Genomic DNA, 20,612 nt, shown 5'->3' on the forward strand with positions numbered 1-20,612 from the left:
GAATAACCCTAGTATGCCAAATGCTTTAACCATAAGAACTTCAGGTAGATTTTTCTTCATTTATAAATAGTTGTATGGCATTAATGACGGATTTATTAAGTTTTAACGCTTTAGCCAGCTACACGTGAAACTTTATTATGATTCAAATATTATGTTTTAGTAATTTTTGTGTGCTTATATTTATGCATTTAACAATGGTCTATAAACCAAAAATTTGCCTTTAAAGCCAAAGTACCCAAAGATTCTTAACCAAAAGAAAAAAAGATTTTTTTTAGTGCTCAAAGTTTTAAGTTAACGTACAATATTTTATTCTGTTCATTAATTGATCTTTGAAATAGTTTGTGTCAATAAATCTATACTCAAACCTGCTGTTGAAACTTGATGGTTCCTGGTGTTGGGGGTTTTGTCCGTAAGACTAAGATCTCTAGAACTTCCCGCAAATTCGGAAGTCACACTTAACCAAAGTGTCATGGTTCAGACACAGATTTTTAATCTCCTTCTAACATTAAAAATTCGGAAAACCTATATATCTTGACGGATTGTTTATTACCATATTTATGTTAATATTGTCCTATCGATTGAAAACTTTGCATTATAATTACTGTAACAGGTACAACTTTAAAAGCGTAGCAACAACCTTAAAGTAGTTTATATTTTGTATATTAAATTGTTTTTTACCATTTACAATAAGATATATAAGTTTTCCGGAATTAAAAAATCAAAGAGATTTGAAATCTGCATAAACTTTTAAGGATTTTTTTTAAAATCCTTTTTTTCTAAAATTCTTTATCTAAAAGCGGAAATGCATTTAAAAGGGCGTTGCTACAAAAGACCAACTCTACAAAAGACCAACGCCTACAAAAGACCAACTAGTCGGTTCTACAAAAGACCAACGCCTACAAAAGACCAACCCTACAAAAGACCAACGCCTACAAAAGACCAACGACTACAAAAAATCGTAGAGCTGGAAGGTTTATAGCTGCAACTGGTGTAGCATTATATTTGTATTTATCAAATTAATAAATATAATGAATATAATGTATGCTTTAAATAGATTTTAAGCGACACAATTACAAGAAAAAAATTGTAATTATTTTTTTGTATCAATGTAATTAAATAATTAGAGGAAAATTAAACAGTTTTTAGTTAATTTCTACTTCTATTTTTAACTAAAGAAAAAATACTTTTGTGTATATACAGAATTATTGTTGTTACTTAATCTTATCAAAAAAAAAAATTTTAAAAGTAACCCATAAAAGTTGATTTTTCATTTTGTTCAATATGGGTAAAATAAACATATTACCACTTCCAAAGGGTTAAAATCAAAATTTCAAAGCTCTAAAATGTTGTTCATCGAAAATAAATAGCAGTTTATAAGGCTTTTTTGCATCCATCTTCTCATTTAACATAAAAAAAAACCCAAAAACAGAATCTGTTTTTTCAGTGTTGACATAAAAATAGCATTTGATTAAAAATAAAAATAATAATTTTTTTTAAAAGTGCTAAAAAGTAATACAGACTATTCAACTTTACCTCTGACATTAAGTTAGATGTAAAAAAATCTATTTATTAAAGCAGACAATTATGATAATTTGTTTACAAAATTTTCACCAAAGCATTACTGATAAACCAAGGACTTAGATAACATAGTACATGCTCCTTTGTAAAAAGATTCTATAAAAAATGTATTCTTTAAGAAAATTATGTTTTCAAATGGACATTTAAAATTCAAGAGTAGCTTTTAAAAAGTAGAATCTATTTAATCTTTAAAGAATTAAAATAAAGGGATCAAGTCAAGCTGAGTGTGCCAATGGCAACAAGTAAAACAAAGCGTGCCAATATTCCCCCTAGTCAAGTAGAATAAGCTAATATTCCCCCAAGTAAAAAATAGTATGCCAATATTTCATCAAGTAAAGCATAGTATGCCAATAGTTTATCAAACAAAGCAGCATGACAAAAAAAAAAAGATGAATTTAACATATTTTCCGATTTATCCTATTATATAAAGTAGTAAGCGTTTTTTGTCTGTCCCAAAGGATCTCGCTAACCGCTGAACCAATATTGTTCTCCTTTACAGTGAAGCTTCTTTTAGGTCCTGGAGAGGTTTTAAACAATTTTGGAGAGGGTGTCTTCACCCCCCTCCCCCTAAAAATATTCTTTAAACTCTTTTGAAACTTAAATTTAAAATGGTATGAGGTCAACTTTTCCCCCTCCTACCAGTTCCCCTAGAGGCTATTAGGGGCGTAGCCGCTAGTATTATAATAGTTCAACCTACAAATTTACTACTTTATGTACGTAAAATATATAAACTAGCAGTGCGTCCCTAGCATCTAGGAGCTTTTTATTCCAAGTAGTAGAAAAGTTACGAATATTAGCCTAAAATTATTAAAATTTCAAAATAAAAGATCTCACTAATCGATGGACTGATATGGTTCTTCTTTCAATGAAGCTTTTTATTGGTCCTTTAAAATACCATGATTTTGTTACAATAGTTTTTCTTTTTAAAACCTAAATGTAAAGGAGATTTTCAGCTCTCTTCTTCCCTAAAATGCCCTAACAGACATCGAGGAGGGGGAGGGGGGGGGCGTGGGTGGAGCCGCTAGTATAAATACATAAATTATTACAAAATTTAAGAAAAAGCATATCTTGACAAGTAAAGCAGAGTATGCCAATATTACACCAAGTAAAGCAGCGTGTGCCAATTTTCCCCTTAGGCAAATAAAGTATGCTAATATTCCCCCAAGTCAAGTAGCGTGTGCCAAAACAGGCAATTGACATACTCAGCTTGACTTGATCCAAATAAAGAATCAAAAAGTTTTTGAATTTTATCTTGACATATATATGACTAGCATGGCAGTATATAATTAGAAATGTAGATTAATTCATAAATAACTCTCGAAATTGAAAAGTGTTGCTTAATTTAAACTATGTTATTAAAAAGTTGGATTCGGTAGATGTGATGGAAGGTTTTATTCTACTAACCTTTCACTAACCTGGTCCCGGAATGATTTTAGGAATTTCCCAATCCCTTTGAATTAAAAGCTTCTAGGTGCTAGTGGCGCATCCCCTAGTTTTACATAATATGATTAAAAACAATGTTTTTCTGTCCGATTTAATTCTAAATAAACATAATTTAGAAATAGTCACAATTTTAATAATGGATGTAGAATATACATGGATATAATGACAGGGGGAAATTGTCGTCAATTAAACTTGCTAACATGAAACCCATGTATTGGTTAGTTTGTTCATTCGGAAAGAAGGGAGGATATAAATGTGGGAGAAGGGGGAAATGTTAATTTAGCCTTATTTGAGAACATAAAAATCCAAATAATAATATATTGATCATTAGTAGCGAAGCCACTCTATAATTCCAATGTCCGTTTATCTTTTTTATATTTTTTAAAACTGGTTTACTTTAGCAATGTATATAGAATATCTATTAACAAGGGAAAATTTGTCGCCAATTTAGCTAGCTAATATGTACCTCGTTTATTATAGTTTGTTCATCTAGGGGGTGGATTGGGGTATTGTAACTTTAGCTGGCTGTGAGAATTACTTTATTAGAGTACACGAAAAAATTGTATTTGTAGCTTCAAAAAAAAGAAAATAACAGCTTTTTGAAATTTTTAAGTAAAAAAGTACCTAAAAACAAAGGTTGTTGAATAAAAGAGCGAAGTAAGCGAAAATTGACTTTGAATCACTTGTAGTCGGAAATTCATTATCAATCAGGGGACCTGCAAAAAGAACTCCCTCCTCCCAATAAAGGTACTAAGAAAGAGAGGGAATGTCTGATTGAGCCAATAGGAGAATCGCATCGGAATTTACATTGGATCTCATTGGTTGAAATTATGTACACATTTTCCTACGAAGGCATGTTTTTTTTCATTTCATACATACATAAAAGTCAGCTGTTAACAGTATATTTTCTTAGTAGAAAGCTTTGCGGAATCAGAATTAATTGCCCAAAAATTTCGTTTACAATTTGAAAGCTTGAAACAAAGTTGGATTCTTAAAAAAAAAGTTAGGCTGGCAACTCGCTGGTGAGGCAAAATTATTTTTATGAAAAATCCTCCAAAATCGAATAAAAAAATTTACAAAAATGAAATAAAATCTTAAGAGGGTTATTAACATATGATTTTGTTTAATTTTTGTAGATTTTTAATGTGCTTTTGGATGATTTTTCACAAAAATAATTTTGCCTCACTATCGAATAGCGAGTCTATCATTTTTTAAGAATCCACATCAGCTTGAGTCGAAAGTAAACAATACTTTTGTCTGCTAGGAATGTTCTCTCTTAGATTTGACGAAAAAAGGGTTCAGAATATTCTTCTACTCTTCTATTTCTATTCTCCTCCCTGACCGATAAATGTGCGACAAGGGGCCCAACTGTTAAGGGTTAATTAACAAACAGGGAACTAAGGGACAAAACAATGACCGATTAATATATGTATCATTGTATATTGTATATACCTACATAATATTGATACATCAAATTATATTACGAAATTGATTACTGTAGATGACAATTACCCAGGACGGAATTAATACCATAAAAAAACCTAGTTTTTACCACTTTTATGGTAAAATTTTACCAGCCTATACGATTTAAAAGGTGGTAAAATTTTACCGTAATCGTGGTAAAAACACTTTTGGTGGTACTCTGTGACGCTTTTTACTAGCGATTTTTACCACAATTATCGGTAAAATTTTACCAGATTTCCGGTAAAATATTACCATTTTAGGACGCAAATTTATACCAGATTTTGACCAATTTTTACCACTTTTTTGGTAAAATTTACCGCAAATTTCTGGTAGATTTTACCGAAAAAGTGGTAAAACTGTTCAACACCTGGTAATATTTTTGCCCTAAACTGGTAAAATTTTACCAGAAATAGGGTAAATATGGTAAAAATTTACCAATAATTGTGGTAAAAACGGGTGGTAAAAATCACGAGAAAGTGGTAAAAAACGACCTTAATTATAGAAAAACCTCGCTTGTACACAAAACGCAAAAATAAAAAAAAAATTGTTTTCATTATTATCTTTATTGATTGAAACAACACTTAAACATATTTTTCTTGATTCTACTGCTCTGGCCGCGAAAACTGTTGCGCAACCTCCTGGATTTGCTGGGCACCGGCCCCATTCGACCTCGGTATCACTGATATTCAACCTGGAATAAAATTGCTCATTAGTTAATTAGATAATTACAGGGATATAAAGGGATAAGACAATGGCTGATAAATTGATGTTCATCTCTAATGATGATACACATCGTTACCCCTTCTGTAGATTACAATAAGTGATTGAAATGTTAGGACACTCAACTTAATGAACCAACCAATAAAAAATCAATAAAAGTACCCAAGGTTGTTAGGCCAAAGAATAAGAAAATGTTATTTGAAAACTTTGGGGGCTAGTGTAATTTACAGCCCAATGTCCCATCCCTCCCTACTAAATATCTAATCTATAATACAAAGTAGAACGATGTCTGTCCGTCCGTCTGTCCGTCCGTCCGTCCGTCCGTCCGTCCCAAAGATAAAGCCTATACTCGCTGTTTACGCAAATGTGTCAGAACTTCCCCCCCCCCCCTTACTCTCACACCTAAATTTTTTCTTTTGAAAGCAAAAATAAAAGTGTGTAGGTTCGACTCCCCCTCTCCCCCCTCATTCATTTCCTACAGGCATCTTGACACGTGGCAAAAAAATCAGCAAACTTATCTAACTAAACATCTTTGAAAACGCAGAACGAGAAAAAATAAAGGGAAAGCTTACCTGGAAAACATAAGCAGTAACAACATCCCTGGCTAACAAGAACATGCTGTGTCCATACTACTCGGCATCATAACAGGGAACCCGATCTTGTCTGCCTCCGCCTTCAAGGTGTCCAGGCTCTGGTCCTCTCCGTGGTAACCGTGGATTACAGGTACGTTAGCGGCTTCCATGATCATCTAAAAAACAGGTTAAATATTAGAAAAATTGTAACGACAGACTTCTTTTAAATACACAGTTGCTTTTCCTAGAGCCTACTTGTGTTTCGTCTTAAAAGAGGATGGTTGGAGGGTTTTTACCAATGAAAATATTCGAGGTCATTTTTCCAAGAAGCGGTGTCATACCCCCCCCCCCTAGATATACCACACTTTTCTGGGATCTTGCCGAGTCAAGTATCAACTGTTGGGAATATCAAAGGATGACTCCATGCAAAATTTGAGCCGGATCCGGCTAAAACCGGCAATGAATTTTATAAAAAACCGGTTTTTTCCGGTTTTTATGGGGTATCTGTAAATCGATTCAGCTGGAGCAAAACCGGTTGGAGGTACAAAAAATTTTACTTCACATGAAATTTAGCCAATGCAATTGCCTACAAAAATGTACTTCATCATCAACTTGATAGGACAACTCTTTCCCCTCCTAAATGTCCATTAAAACCTCGGAAACGGCAAAAATCGACAAAAATCTCGCCTTCGGCGGCAAATAACGGCTAAACGGTCAGCCGGAGGCGAATGAAACATAAATAAAGAAATGTCCGCCTCAAAAAGTTGTTCAATATCAAAGAGATGCTTGAAGTCTCTAAAACGACTCCTTCCCCTCCTTTAAGGGGAAAAACTGAAAAAACGTCATTTTCAAAAGTATGCCCACTTCGTGGGTGTGGGGGGCACTGAACCCGTCACCCCAGGGTCACCAAATATAAAGTCTAGGCGGCTCACATTGCTGAATTTTCACCAAGTGAAAGTCTTGTGTCATTATCTCTTATGAGAAAAAAGTTATTAATTAATTAAAATTTCAAATTTTGATTTTTTGATGGATTTCTTTGATGAAATGAAAGGCCGGTCAATTTTTAGGCCATTTTTTGCGGTTTTTGGGCCGTCAGGCCCAAACGGTTTGAGATAATCTCACGGGACCTTTTGCCCAACCTAAGTCTGGTTATTTGTGAGGTCTAGGAAAAAAAATCAGACTTACGCAAAAGATTATAATTATAATCTTTACACAGAAAAATGGCACGAGGTGAGGGTTTGAGGGGGCAAAATGAGCCGACCAGCGATTTTTGACCGTGCGCAGCGACGTCGTGCTTCATCCAATCCGAGATTTTTTTTTCTTAGACCTCACAAATAACCAGACTTAGGTCGGGCAAAAGGTCCTGTGAGATTATCTCAAACCGTTTGGGCGTGACGGCCCAAAAACCGCAAAAAATGGCCTAAAAATTGACCGGCCTTTCATTTCATCAAAGAAATCCATCAAAAAATCAAAATTTGAAATTTTAATTAATTAATAACTTTTTTCTCATAAGAGATAATGACACAAGACTTTCACTTGGTGAAAATTCAGCAATGTGAGCCGCCTAGACTTTATATTTGGTGACCCTGGGGTGACGGGTTCAGTGCCCCCCACACCCACGAAGTGGGCATACTTTTGAAAATGACGTTTTTTCAGTTTTTCCCCTTAAAGGAGGGGAAGGAGTCGTTTTAGAGACTTCAAGCATCTCTTTGATATTGAACAACTTTTTGAGGCGGACATTTCTTTATTTATGTTTCATTCGCCTCCGGCTGACCGTTTAGCCGTTATTCGCCGCCGAAGGCGTGATTTTTGTCGATTTTTGCCGTTTCCGAGGTTTTAATGGACATTTAGGAGGGGAAAGAGTTGTCCAATCAAGTTGATGATGAAGTACATTTTTGTAGGCAATTGCATTGGCTAAATTTCATGTGAAGTAAAATTTTTTGTACCTCCAACCGGTTTTGCTCCAGCTGAATCGATTTACAGATACCCCATAAAAACCGGAAAAAACCGGTTTTTTATAAAATTCACGGCCGGTTTTGGCCGGATCCGGCTCAAATTTTGCATGGAGTCATCCTTTGATATTCCCAACAGTTGATACTTGACTCGGCAAGATCCCAGAAAAGTGTGGTATATCTACCCCCCCCCCGCCAAAAAAACAGCATAAACATTCCCTGAAAATTATGGAAGACCAGAAGATTGAGATCGTACAGGACAAATGAACAGACATCCTGTTACTCCGGTATAGTATAGAGTGTTATTTTTTTCTACTTGAAATCAACCAAAATAAGTTCCTGAGTAGCTACTCTATCATTTACCTTAGATGTAGACTTGATAGCCATATCTCTAATGGCAGTGGACGGTGGACCAACAAATATAACTCCTTTCTCCTGATAAAAAAAAAAATTTAAATTAAAAGGTAGGTATCATTCTTATTAATATAATATTACATTCTTGAAATTAACCAGAAAAAAACGTAAGCAGTACAGTGGCGTGCACAGGGTTTTTACGGGAAGGGATGTAATCTTAGAGGTTTTTAAAAAACGGGGGGGGGGGGGGGAATCTACATAATTTTAATTTTAAGGGGTGTGTTGTCAACCCCATTCCTCACACTAATGACCGTGGACAAGATAATGAACGAAATATACATATATAAATCCCCAAATATATTGAACAAAACAACACCTTAGATTAGTTCAGACACTGCTAGTTTGAATGAACCAATCAAGATTTAAAGTTGTGAGCTAACGTGTTTATAAAACTTTGGGTACCAGTATAACTTCCAGTCTAATATCCACTCCCTCCCTGCAGTCAAATGGAAAATATTACCTGTCCAGGGATATAAAATACACGTGGATATTATTAATGACATATCATGGAAATTTGTTGTCATGAATTTAGGTTCCTAACATGGACTTCATATATTGGTCAGATCGTTTACCCAGAAGGAGGTAAGGGGGTGTTGTAAGGGAGGAATAAGGGTGTATCTTTATTTTAGCCCGCTGTGAGTACCGCTTTATTAGAGTACATGAAAAACTGGTGTAACATCCAGGTAATAATATATCCATTTACCCAAGAATCTTAAGGGATAAGACAATGGTCGACAAATTGATGTACTGTACATGTACAACCCCATTGATGATACACAAAATTACCCCTTACATAGATTACCTTTTGTGGTTGATACGTTTGGACACTCAACTTAATGTACCAACCAATCAGGGATCACTTAATCCCCAAAGTTGTTAAGCCAACGAATAAGAATACGTTATTATAAAAGTTTGGGGACACGTGTAGTTAACAGCCCATTGTCCCCTCCCTCCCTGCATTTACCTGGCAAAGATTAGCAAACTCGACATTCTCGGAGAGAAATCCATAGCCAGGATGTACAGCATCGGAGCCGGTTTCCGCCGCAACCTAAGATAATACAGTGTATGGTCAATAGTAACTAAGCCCCTAGAGGCCTCTAGGGGCACTTGAGTTAGTGGTGAGTTGAAATAGATCCCAACATTTTTTTATTTTAGTTTCAATAGAAAAAGTAAAAAAAATCCATCTTAAGGCTTAAATATGATCAGAAAATAGAATAAAACCAACTCAGGACCTATGTGATGCCTACCTAAAATAGAGAACCCAATCGGATCAGTAGTTATTTAGAAAAAAAGTCTTACTGCTTTATATAATAGGATGATGCATATAAGAGTTATTTTAAATCTTAATAGGTAGATTCTTCCAAGTTTCAATTTAAATTATCAATCACACCATTAAGCAAAAAACAACACCCATTTTTTTTGCAATGTGAAAGGTGTGGGGAGGGGGGGGGGGGCTGGGAAAGAGCCGACCCACTACCTTGAATTTTAATTTTTCAAAGTTTTTAAAAAATAAAATTTTTGGGGTAATTTTTCTTAGGCCTATAAAAAAATCCATGTATAAATTAAAACCTTTCCGAGACATACAATAAGCTTCAATGTAGAGGAGAGACGTGTACGTACGCTAGATATTTCGCTACAAACGAAGACAAACAAACATCCTGTTACTTTTATTTAAGGATTATTTTAATCAATCAATTCTTGTAATGTCCATCTAAAACTAATACCTAACAGTATAATGTCAGAGATATAAAGGGATAAGAAAATCTTTAATAAAGCAATAAAAGAGATGGTAGGCATTTAAAGTTAGCAAATTTGGAAATTACACTAATATATTTTGTTTATATACTAAATTGTTTAAAGTAAAAAGGTTCTTTGTCTTTAGCTTAAGATTTCGATAACTACTAAACCGATTGAGTTCTCCTTTATAGGTAGGAAAGCTTCTCATATGACACGGAATGGTTTTAGACTATATTTCTGTCCCCTATCTATCCTTTTTAATACAGAGCCCCTAAATGCTAGGGCCGCAGCCGCTAGCAATATCTAAACTAATCTTAAAATTTAAAATTTTACCTTGGTGGAGGGGATCTACCACCCCCTCTGCCACCACGTCCTCTGAAACCACCCCTGTCCCCTCCACGGTCTCTGCCTCTAAAGCCACCCTTATCACCTCCCCTTCCTCTAGAGCCACCTCTGTTATTTTTAAATGTTTTCATTTTGAAAAAAAAAAATTCGATGATTTTTAGTAAGTATTTTGGAAGATTAATTTTAAATTTTTTTATCTTAGGTACTGCTGTTTTATTAGCGCAGCAACTTTATAACAAAACTGTACGTCAGTCCATGGCGAAATTACAAAAAATGCATTGCTTTTAAACGTTACATTTAATAAATAGGCCTACCTAAAGATTTTCTAACTTTTACTTTTTAAAACAAAAACTTTCCTAGAGTAATGTGGGGGGCTGCGTCTTTCATACCTATCCCCGCCCCCACCCCGGCCTCTACCTCTGTAAGAACTGCGCCCCCTATCACCTCCGCCTCCACGTCCCCTGCCTCGTCCCCGGGATATTTCCACTCTCAGCCGTTCACCGGCATATAATGTACCGTTCATTTCCTTAAAAAATAAAGTGAAGTAAAAATAACTTCAAGACCTGAAGTTTGTTTAATAACAATAAGGTAAAAATAAATCAAAACAATTCCCTATAACTTAAAAATACCTCCTACCCTTGTGGAATATTCTAAACCCTTCTTGATCTCCCTAAACCTAACTAAAAGCAGTAGTGAAAGTTTCAAACAAAAAATTCAAGTAATGAAAAGGTGAAGGCAAGCCTTGACTTTTAAGGGGGTGGCAACACCCAGCCATTTTGTTGTAAAGAAACCAAAATATTGTTTGTATTATTATACAGATCTACAAAGATAAATATAAGCTGCGAAACTTTTCTGTAACTTACTTCTTCAACTGCCCCCTATGTTTCAAATGCTGATCTGAGGTCTTGTTTCTTTACAATCTAAATAAAAGAATTTGTTATAATCAAAAACTATAGGTATGAAACTAAAAAAATACGACAAAAGTAGAAACCTTATACTTTTTAGCTAGACCAAAATAATCAGTAGGTAACAAGTTTGAAATAGATAGGACAATTCCTACATGCTTGAATTAATGATAATAGCTATGAGTTTCGTCCATACAGACCGGCCATCCAACACTAATTATAGAAAAGCTTCGCGTTTACAAAAAACATAATTCCCTTCCACAAAATAACAATGATAACGTTTATGAGAGTAAAGCTCTCAAATAAGACAGTGGGACAAACGGAATTTTGTTGGTAAAACTTCAAGGATTTTAAGGGATAAGGCAATCCCCGATAAATTGATCCACATCATTAATAATTATTAACAAAATTACATCTTTATAATTATAATTTTTTTTTCAATTTTTTTCAATTTTGTACCCCCCCCCCCCCCCCCCCCCCGACTACCGACGAACAAGTATTTTAGGTTAGGTTAGGTTTTAGGCTAGGGAGCCGAGCGCTGCGGCTAGGCAGGCAAGGATAATACCACCTACTCTAATGAATGTAGAATATACGTGGATATTACGACAGGGGGAAAAAATTGTCGTTATTTTAGCTTGCTAACATGAAATTCGTTTATTGGTCAGTTTGTTCAACCAGTAGTAGGGTAAGGATTGGGTTTAAAGAAGGGGGGTATCATTATTTTAGCCAGCTGTGAGCATCTCCTTATCAGAGTAAATGAAAATGTGGTACAACATCCCAGTAATAATATATCGATTATTTTTATAAACTTTAATGGAAAAAACATTAAAAAAATAATATACCTGTCTAGCTAACACTCTGGTAAGGGTTTCCATAGTCTTAAACCACTCCCGGATTAATTCTTCCCATAAAGTTAGTCCACTCAAAACCTAAAACAAACGAACTTATTTTGACAAGTAGAAAAGTTGGTGGAAAAATAATTCATCTAAATTAATGAAGCAAAAATTCGTCCCCAAACTTCATTTTTAATTCTTGATACAGATTTTAAAGGGTGGGGCTTAAAGGGTGTTAACTCCACTCAACCCGTAAAACCCCTTATTTGTTTCCCTTCAAAATTAAAAAAAAATATATTAGATTACCAACCTCAAACCTTTGAAATCCCTCATTTTATCCCTCTTAAAATTAAAAGCTTGACGTACAATCAACCATTGGTTGTCTTTAGGACGATTGGCAAATAGATCTGATTCCTGTACTGTAGAACAAATAAAACATTATGGAATGGATATAGAATATACGTGGATATTGATGACAGTGGAAAAATTGAAGTCAATTTAGGTTGCTAACATGAAACTCATTCAATGGTCAGTTTGTTTATCCAGTAGGACGGGACGGAATGGAGTAAAGGGGGCGAATTAGGGTTATCGTCATTTTAGCCCACTGGGAGTTTTACTTTATTAGAGAAAATAAAAATCTAGTGTAACATCCAAGTAATAAAATATCTATTTCTGCAGGTTATCTTAATTATAGTATAGCTAACATTACCTCTAGAAACTGATCCCAAAGTTCACAGGACACAACAACATAGAGATTAGCCTTGATCCATGTGACAATGAGGGTCTGGAAGATGGCCTGGGTCAACCTTCCTCCAAGGGTGTCCTCCCTGATAAGCATAGATAACTATTAACTAAAGATCTAAGAACAAATTAAATATAAATAGGCTATTTTTATTTAAGTGTGTAGGTAGGTATAAAGTATACTTTTTATCTAAAAATGGTATTTTTGTCTCTGATTTTATTTATCGCGTCGTATTATAGACAGCTTTCCGCGACTGGTAAAATGAGGAATTTTCAGATCAATAGCAATTTTGTTAGCCCCGAGGGGCCAAAGGACTGGCCTAACAAAGCTGGTATTGATAATATAATTTCTAGACTATTGTTCATAGAAAATTGTCTGTAATACGTAATTTTTCAGTATGGCCCAGAACCATTTTTAATCCAGGGGATATTTATCGGTTTCAAAGCCATACTGGAAACTCTTTGTTTTCAAATTTTTCAATATTGAAAAAAAAATTTCTAAGAGGATAATACCAAAAAAACAATTTAATGGACATTTTATATAATACGAAAAATTTCTTCCTTTCCCTGTACCTTATAAAAATCGTCGGAAAAAGCCGTTTTTTAAGCAAACAAAAGCGCGTTTTGCTCTATCTGTGAGATATTATGAATAAGATAATGTTAAGATGAGAAAAATTTACGTTCACAGTCCCTTTAAAGACACAATACCTGTAATAATAATGTACAAACTTTTCAACCACTAATAATACCCTGGCCTTTCTAATTAAAGCCTAGGCAGAGCAATGCTGGTTAGCTCAAACGTGTACCGTGGTTTCTGTAGAACTGTTCTTCTGAAGCCAATACAGGGTTACGAAAGTTTAAATTGATGTTTTTTTTTTTTAATGTTAATATTAAATGTAATATAGTTTTGTAATGACATATAAAATATATATTCGATAGAATATAAAAAAATATAGTGCATTCAATATTAAAAAAAATATTTAAATATATATATAGTTGTTAACCATATATGATCCATATAAGAATCTATTTCCGGCCGGGTTCTTAAAAGATATTGCCGCGTTTTTTCGACATTTTTTAAGCTATGAATAACAAGCGCGACATTCGCGAAATCTAAAAGAGTATACAATGATTTATTTAATTATTTCGCTTTTGATGGTACGGCCTTCATAGAAAAAAAAGATTATCTTCAATCCATTTTTGCTGCATATTAATTAATGCATCTTTTTAGAGCTGTGTTAGACATTAGAAAAATTGCTAAAAAAATAATTTAAAATTCAGTATTTTTATGTTATATACTCTGTTTGAAATTCTATCGTCAACGTTCAATCAATCAATGTCTAAAAAACGCCGAAAAAATGTGGCATTCATCTTTTAAAAACCCATCTCGGTGGTATTTCCGGTTGGCAAAGACAACATAAATATAGAAATCATGAAACATTGTTGTTCCACAATTTTGCCACATTTTTAAACATCTTGCTTAAAAAAAATCTTCCTTGTAAATTCTACAAATTTAAATATTTAGAGAAAATTGAGTAGTAATTTACTTCTTGATTCAAAATATTTGATTAAATTGAATCAAAACTAATAATTATTTTTGGCACTCTATATTCAAATAATCATAAGCTTATCCATAGTGCGCATGCGCGCACAGAGGTGCCATAAATTTCAAAACTTAAAAAATAAGTTTTGTAGCGAAATTAATTACTCTATAATTCGAAATCTCTGTCTTTCTTTTAGAAACATTCAGGGGAATATACGAAAGCTTATATTTATATTAAAGATGAAAAGTCGATAAATTCAAATGCACACGGCACATCTGCGTAAACACACCCTGGATTTTTTTTCTTTTAATTTTAATTCGTATGAAGCTAGCTCAAATAAGTAAATATTAAATTTGATATATTTTTGATGATGCGGGAGGATGTTTTAAAAGAAATGATGAAATAATTTTCAAGGTTTTAAAAAAAAGTTAGCTTCTTTTATGCGAAAAAATTCAATAAAAAGTAAAAATTTTTACCAAAAAGTTGGTCAAATTTTACCAAGTTTTTTTTTTTGTTAAAGTCCAAAAATTTGGACTTAGCCTAAAAATTTACCTTGTCAATTTTTACCAAAAAGTTGGTCAAATTTTACCAAGTTTTTTTTTTTGGCAAAGTCCAAAAATCTGGACTTAGCCTAAAAATTTACCTTGTCAATTTTTACCAAAAGTTGGTCAAATTTTACAAAGTTTTTTTTTTTGGCAAAGTCCAAAAATTTGGACTTAGCCTAAAAATTTACCTTGTCAATTTTTACCAAAAAGTTGGTCAAATTTTACCAAGTTCATTTTTTTTGGCAAAGTCCAAAAATCTGGACTTAGCCTAAAAAAATACCTTGTCAAATTTTACCAATTTTTTGGTAAAAATTGACCAAATTGCGTTTTTTTGTCTAAGTCCGAAAATTCGGACTTAACCTGAAAAATAGAGTTGTAAAATTGACCACATTTTTGGTAAAACTTCCAAAAGTGGTAAAATTAAAAAAAAAAAAAAAAATTTAAATTTAGGCTTCATTGTATAGAAGTCATTATTTTAAAGTACTACAACTGATTATGAAGAGCTGTTTTTTATTTAAAACACCAAAAACGGGTTTTTTTGTTTCGTCAAATTTTACAAAAAAAATGGTAAAATTTGACTAATTTTTTGGCTAAAATTTTTGCTGGTAAAATTTACCACGAAACTGGTATATTTTACCAGGTTGACCAGCTTTACCACTTTTCTGGTAAAACGATTTTTTTTTCTGGTATTTCGTAGAACCTGGGTAGTGATTAAAATATTTCAACACTCTACTTAATGAACCAAGCAATAAAAAATCAATAAAACTTCTTAAAGTTTTAAGGCCAAAAAATATAAAAATTTTATTTTAAAACTTTAAGGACTAGTGTAATAAACAGCCCAATGTCCCCTCCCTTCCTAAAAAAACTGCAGATTTTAAAATGAAGACCAAGTAATTACATAATTTAAAAACAAAGCATTACCAATAGACAGACACATAACACTTGCTAATTCCAATTTCAATTAAATATAAGAACACCACGTTATTTGGATATTAACTTAACCTTTGGGACATTTGGCTGTTTATAACACTAGTCGCCAAAGATTTACAGTTGTGTGTTAAAATGTTTTGAATACTAATTTTTATCTATACAAGAGGTAATTTTGTGTTTTGTAATTTGGAATGTACATCAATTATATTGACCTTTGTCTTATCCCTTTAGACCTTTAGGTAATAATCCATAGAAACAATTATTTAGTTACATTAAAACTTCGAACATAAAGAGGTGTTGATTTAGGCGTAGCCCCTCCCCACCATTTAGTGCAATATCTATCATCTATCTATCTATTTAGTGTAGTAAATTGCAAAATCCATCTATCTATCAATCTATCTATCCATCTATCTATTCATTTATATATCCATCTATCTATCCATCTATTTATTTATCTATAAATCCATCTATCTATCTATCCATCTATCCATCATCCAACTATCTATCTATCTCAACCTCTAAGGAAAACAACAAGGAGGATACAATTCATAAGTAACGAAGCACAAAAAATCTTCTGTGATAAATTGCGAATATGGTCAATTAAAGAGCAAATGCTTAAATTTAATAGTAAATTACATACTGAATAGCTTTTATCTAAACACTCTAAAATAATAGACATAATATACGTTGATATTATACCTGGGTAAATTTTGTTCTCAATTTAGGTTGCTAATTTAGTTCTCATTTATTGGTCAGTTCTTACGTCCAGTATGAGGGTAGGAGATATCGTTATATCAGCATGCTGGAAAGACCATTTTATTTTAGTTGGAGAAAATATGGTGCAACATGCAAGTAATTATATATCCCTTATTAAGATTCTAATTTCGGGTTGTTACAATATTGACAGGAAGAATTATCTAATAAATTAGCGCAGCAATATCAAACTTGAAAAAACCTATATATTTTAGAGGTAAAAAAAAGCAGGGATTTAATAAAATAAAACAACTATGTTATTAAATTTTGACTTTAAAAGCGCCTTTAAAAGCATTTTCTTACAAAGTTTTTGTGCACCTACCTTCAGAAAACAGGCAAAAAAACCCTACGGGGGCGCGGGGGGGTAAATGAAACCAGTACTGGCGATTATAATATGTCTTTTGGTAATCAAATATTGCTTTTTTAGCCGGTAACACCCGGTGAAAACATGTTTCCTGATACTAGAATTATGTAGGACTAATATCTTCGATTTGTGCTTTTTTAATTTAGATTCTCAATATACATGTAATGCATGACTCAACAAAAGTTATTTTGTCTAATTACGTTAATTCTAAGAGATTTTATAATACTTTTAAAATTGTTGGTGAAACACACAAAATATGCCTTTTTCTGTAAGAAATTTTTTGCATTAGAAAGCTTACTTAAAAAGCGTAGCGTAATTTTACGATTCCTTTGAAATCTGATGTAATATGGATATAATAATACTCATAAAATGATTAAAACTTGATTTGGGGGTGGTGAATAAAATCCCCTAATTGCCCATATGTGCAATGCTTTAGCAAAGAAACATGATTTTATCGACAAATATATTAAACAACCCAATACATGACAACCCCTTGCCCTCCTCCTTCCCCCCATGCCCCTGTTAATCCCCAAAGTTTTATAATAACTTTTTCTTATTTGTTGTCTTACCAAATTTAAGGAATTGTATTTGTGTTTTGATTGGTTGGTTTGTTAAGTGTCCAAATGTTTCAACCACTAAATGTAATCTACAGAAAGATTTTATGGTATAAAATCCCTGAGTAAGTACATCAATTTATTGGCCATTGACTTACTATTTTAGATCCCTAACAAATACATTTCTTAGTTGTAGAGTAGTTGTTAATTATTTAGATGCAATTATATATATACAGACGGACGGATGTACAGACAGACCATAATTGTAGAGTATCTGCACTATTTTTATGAATATATTAACAGCTAGGCTGCAATAAAAATTACAGAAGTATAGATATATTTACAGTCTTTAATTGGCTGTAATTTTTTATATATAGACAGACATACATACATTCCCTAGTTGTAAGGTAGCTATTATTTATTTGGATGCAATTATGGAAATACAGACAGGTGGACGAACAGACAGACCCTAGTTGTAGATTATCTGCGCTACTATTTTCATATCCTTAAAATAAAGTAACAGGTTATTGTATGTCTTTGTGTGTGTACCAAAGGACCATGCTAACCACTAAATCTATATGGTGCTCCGTTACATGGTAGCTTCTACTAGGTCCTGGTAAGGTTTAAAACTATTTGAGGGAGGGTAACACCACCATCCCAAGAGAAATCACCTCTAGAAAATAAATTAAAAATAACTAAAAAAAAAATTTTCTTTAAAAAAATTATAATGAACGAGGGGATTTGACTCCTCCCGCAACCAAGGGGCCCTGGATGCCTCTAGGGGCGTAGTTGCTGCTTGTATTGTAGTCCATACTATAAAGAAGTAAGGTTTTTTGTCTAAAGCCAAAGATTATAGAAATTGCAGGTCTGAATTAGTTTTACTTATCAGGGAAGCTTTAAAAATACCTTGGGATGGTTTTATGCTATTTTCCTGACATCCCCCATCCGCTCTAGAGGTTAGTGGCGAAGCAACTAGCAGATTATAGGAGAATATACAGTAAAATCCTAAAATGATTAGCCCTATAAGGTCAAAAAGGACGCAATGGCTAAAATGATTAGTCCGGATGCGTCGAATATTAATATGGACGTACGGACATTCTGGTAATGATTATGGAGTCGCTACGCTTTCTAAATCGTACCTAACTACTAAAGGAATCACCATGCAAAGTTTGATATCAATAGAACAATTCTAACATGCCTAAATTAACGAAAAAAGCTATCCGTTACGGACTGATGGACGGACATACGGACGGACCGACCCTAATTATAGAAAAGCTTCGCTTTTAAAATGTAAAGCTTATTAAATTAGACTGCCTGACAAGCAAACTCTATAACACTATTTTTGACTTAAGTCTGTGCTCCTAGCTAATACCTCTTTAAAAAACCTAACCTAATATAACTAAATCTAACCTAAATTAATTGTTGTCCAATTAGGTCTTAGGATTAGATCTTATATTATAAGGCTTGATGATAGAAATTCTTTGTATTATAACATAATGGTAAAACAATTATGACAATATCCATAAAAGAGAATCTCTGAAACGGTAGGACAAACGAACATTAACCCTTGAGTGTCAGAACTAAATAAGCAGAATATAAATGTATATTTGTCAACAAAATTGTAGGCAAAACTGCTAAAATACAGAACACTGTTTAAGGACATACTTACATTTTGATTTTGGAGATGCTTAGCTTATAACATTATACCTTGATGTAATAGGAAACAATATTGAAAAAATCAGATATATAAGATGATTATAAGATATAAAAATGTCATTCAAAAGGTTAAACGTGCGGACTTTCTAGTAAGGATTATAGAATTGCTACGCTTCATAAATCTTTACTTAACTGTTATAGGAAATATCATGCAATCTAACCGTTACGGACAGAATGAAGGACAGACTGACCCTAATTATATAAAAGCTTCGTTTTTAAAAACAAACAAAAAACTAACCCGCCTTTATAGATTTTTTTAAAAATTAGGGTTAGTTTGTCTGTAATAGTTAGCTCTTTTCGTTAATTTCGGCATGTTTCGATATAAAATTTTGCATGTTGATTCCTATAACAGTTATGTATAAATTAAAAAGCGTAGCTTCTCCTTAATTATTGCCAGAAAGTCTGTAAGTGCATTAAAAACATTTTTTTGTATTATATATTATTAAAAAAGATATTTTAGAATTATTCTATCGATTTCAAACTTTATATGATGATTTCCATGACAGTTAGGTACAATTTAGAAAGCGTAGCATTTTATTTTTGACAACATATTGTTGTATAATATGCTTCTCCTATTCATCTGATTTTTGGAATAATGATTCTTAGGACAACAAGGTAAAGTATTATAACAAGGCAACTCTTATTTAAATCATAAAAATAAAAGTATTTCCTTTTATTGCATCCTGTACGCTATTTTGCAACACATTAATGTATAATTTCGTTTAGACTTAGAAATTAATGTTTTGCTTCTGAAACTCTATAAGAGTTATTGTTTTAAATAGTTAAAACCTTTCCTGGACTAATAAGAAGCTACAGATAAAAAAAGCTTACTACTTTATACAATAGGATACATCTGTGCTTCGCTAATAATGGATGTTGTTATCCTTGTTAATTGATAATTCACATTTTTAGTAGCAAAGCTACTCTATAATTTAAAATATCCGGCTGTCCTTATGTCCGTCTGTCTGTCTGTTCTAGTTTAGGAGAAACGTGATTTTCTTGGCTCCTATAAAAGATAAAAGGCTGAAAGTTCTTGTCAACATTCTTATACTTGATTATCAATTTGCATTAATTATTACATTGTTCCTAAACGTCATAAAAATCAATGTTTAAAAAATCATGTTTAAAAGTGACATACAGACATTTGTTAAAGATAATTTAGATTATTTTAGAGTTGCTACGACCTTAAATAATGCATTAAGATAAAGAATGATAGTACAAATTTTAAAATTCATAAGGTAATTCTAGCATGCCTAAATTAATGATAAATTAATTTTTTTTTGGCCATTTTTAAAAAAATCTGCAAAATATTTTTTTACATTTGCTTAAATCCTCTAAAATGATGTGAAAAGTGTAAGCAAGCTTTTAAAAACTGTTAATGCTCAGCCCAGAGATATCCTAAAAAATTGTGAGACCAATAAAAAGATATTTCTTCAAGTTTCTGAAATAAAAAACATTTTTAACGTGCATTGCATGGTTTTGTATCTTTTTTGCAAATGTAA

At 32.8% G+C, this 20,612-nt stretch overlaps 1 protein-coding gene across 1 annotated transcript; it reads right to left on the minus strand.

Moving 5' to 3' along the window:
- Window positions 1–5,029: 5,029 nt before the first annotated feature.
- Window positions 5,030–12,056, minus strand: LOC145319149 (uncharacterized). Its single transcript, XM_080161030.1, has 8 exons — window positions 11,973–12,056; window positions 11,089–11,145; window positions 10,582–10,751; window positions 10,214–10,333; window positions 9,108–9,191; window positions 8,093–8,164; window positions 5,778–5,953; window positions 5,030–5,176 (listed from the first exon to the last, which is right to left on the minus strand). Exons 3-7 carry the CDS (start codon window positions 10,746–10,748, stop codon window positions 5,950–5,952), a joined length of 447 nt encoding a protein of 148 aa, XP_080017156.1. The 5' UTR covers window positions 10,749–10,751; window positions 11,089–11,145; window positions 11,973–12,056; the 3' UTR covers window positions 5,030–5,176; window positions 5,778–5,949.
- Window positions 12,057–20,612: the final 8,556 nt, after the last annotated feature.

This window comes from Acartia tonsa, chromosome 5 (genome assembly GCF_053477335.1).
Source record: "Acartia tonsa isolate MP-2025a chromosome 5, ASM5347733v1, whole genome shotgun sequence".
Classification (NCBI taxonomy): domain Eukaryota; kingdom Metazoa; phylum Arthropoda; class Copepoda; order Calanoida; family Acartiidae; genus Acartia; species Acartia tonsa.

Bases quoted from the DNA above. Each gene is read 5' to 3' on its own strand.
- LOC145319149 (XM_080161030.1), bottom strand. From the start codon at position 10,748: ATGAACGGTACATTATATGCCGGTGAACGGCTGAGAGTGGAAATATCC. The intron at 9,192-10,213 runs GTAAAATTTTAA...GTATTATCTTAG, and splicing joins GGTAGATCCCCTCCACCAAG to GTTGCGGCGGAAACCGGCTC. The intron at 8,165-9,107 runs GTAAATGCAGGG...TTTTTTTATCAG, and splicing joins AGTTTGCTAATCTTTGCCAG to GAGAAAGGAGTTATATTTGT.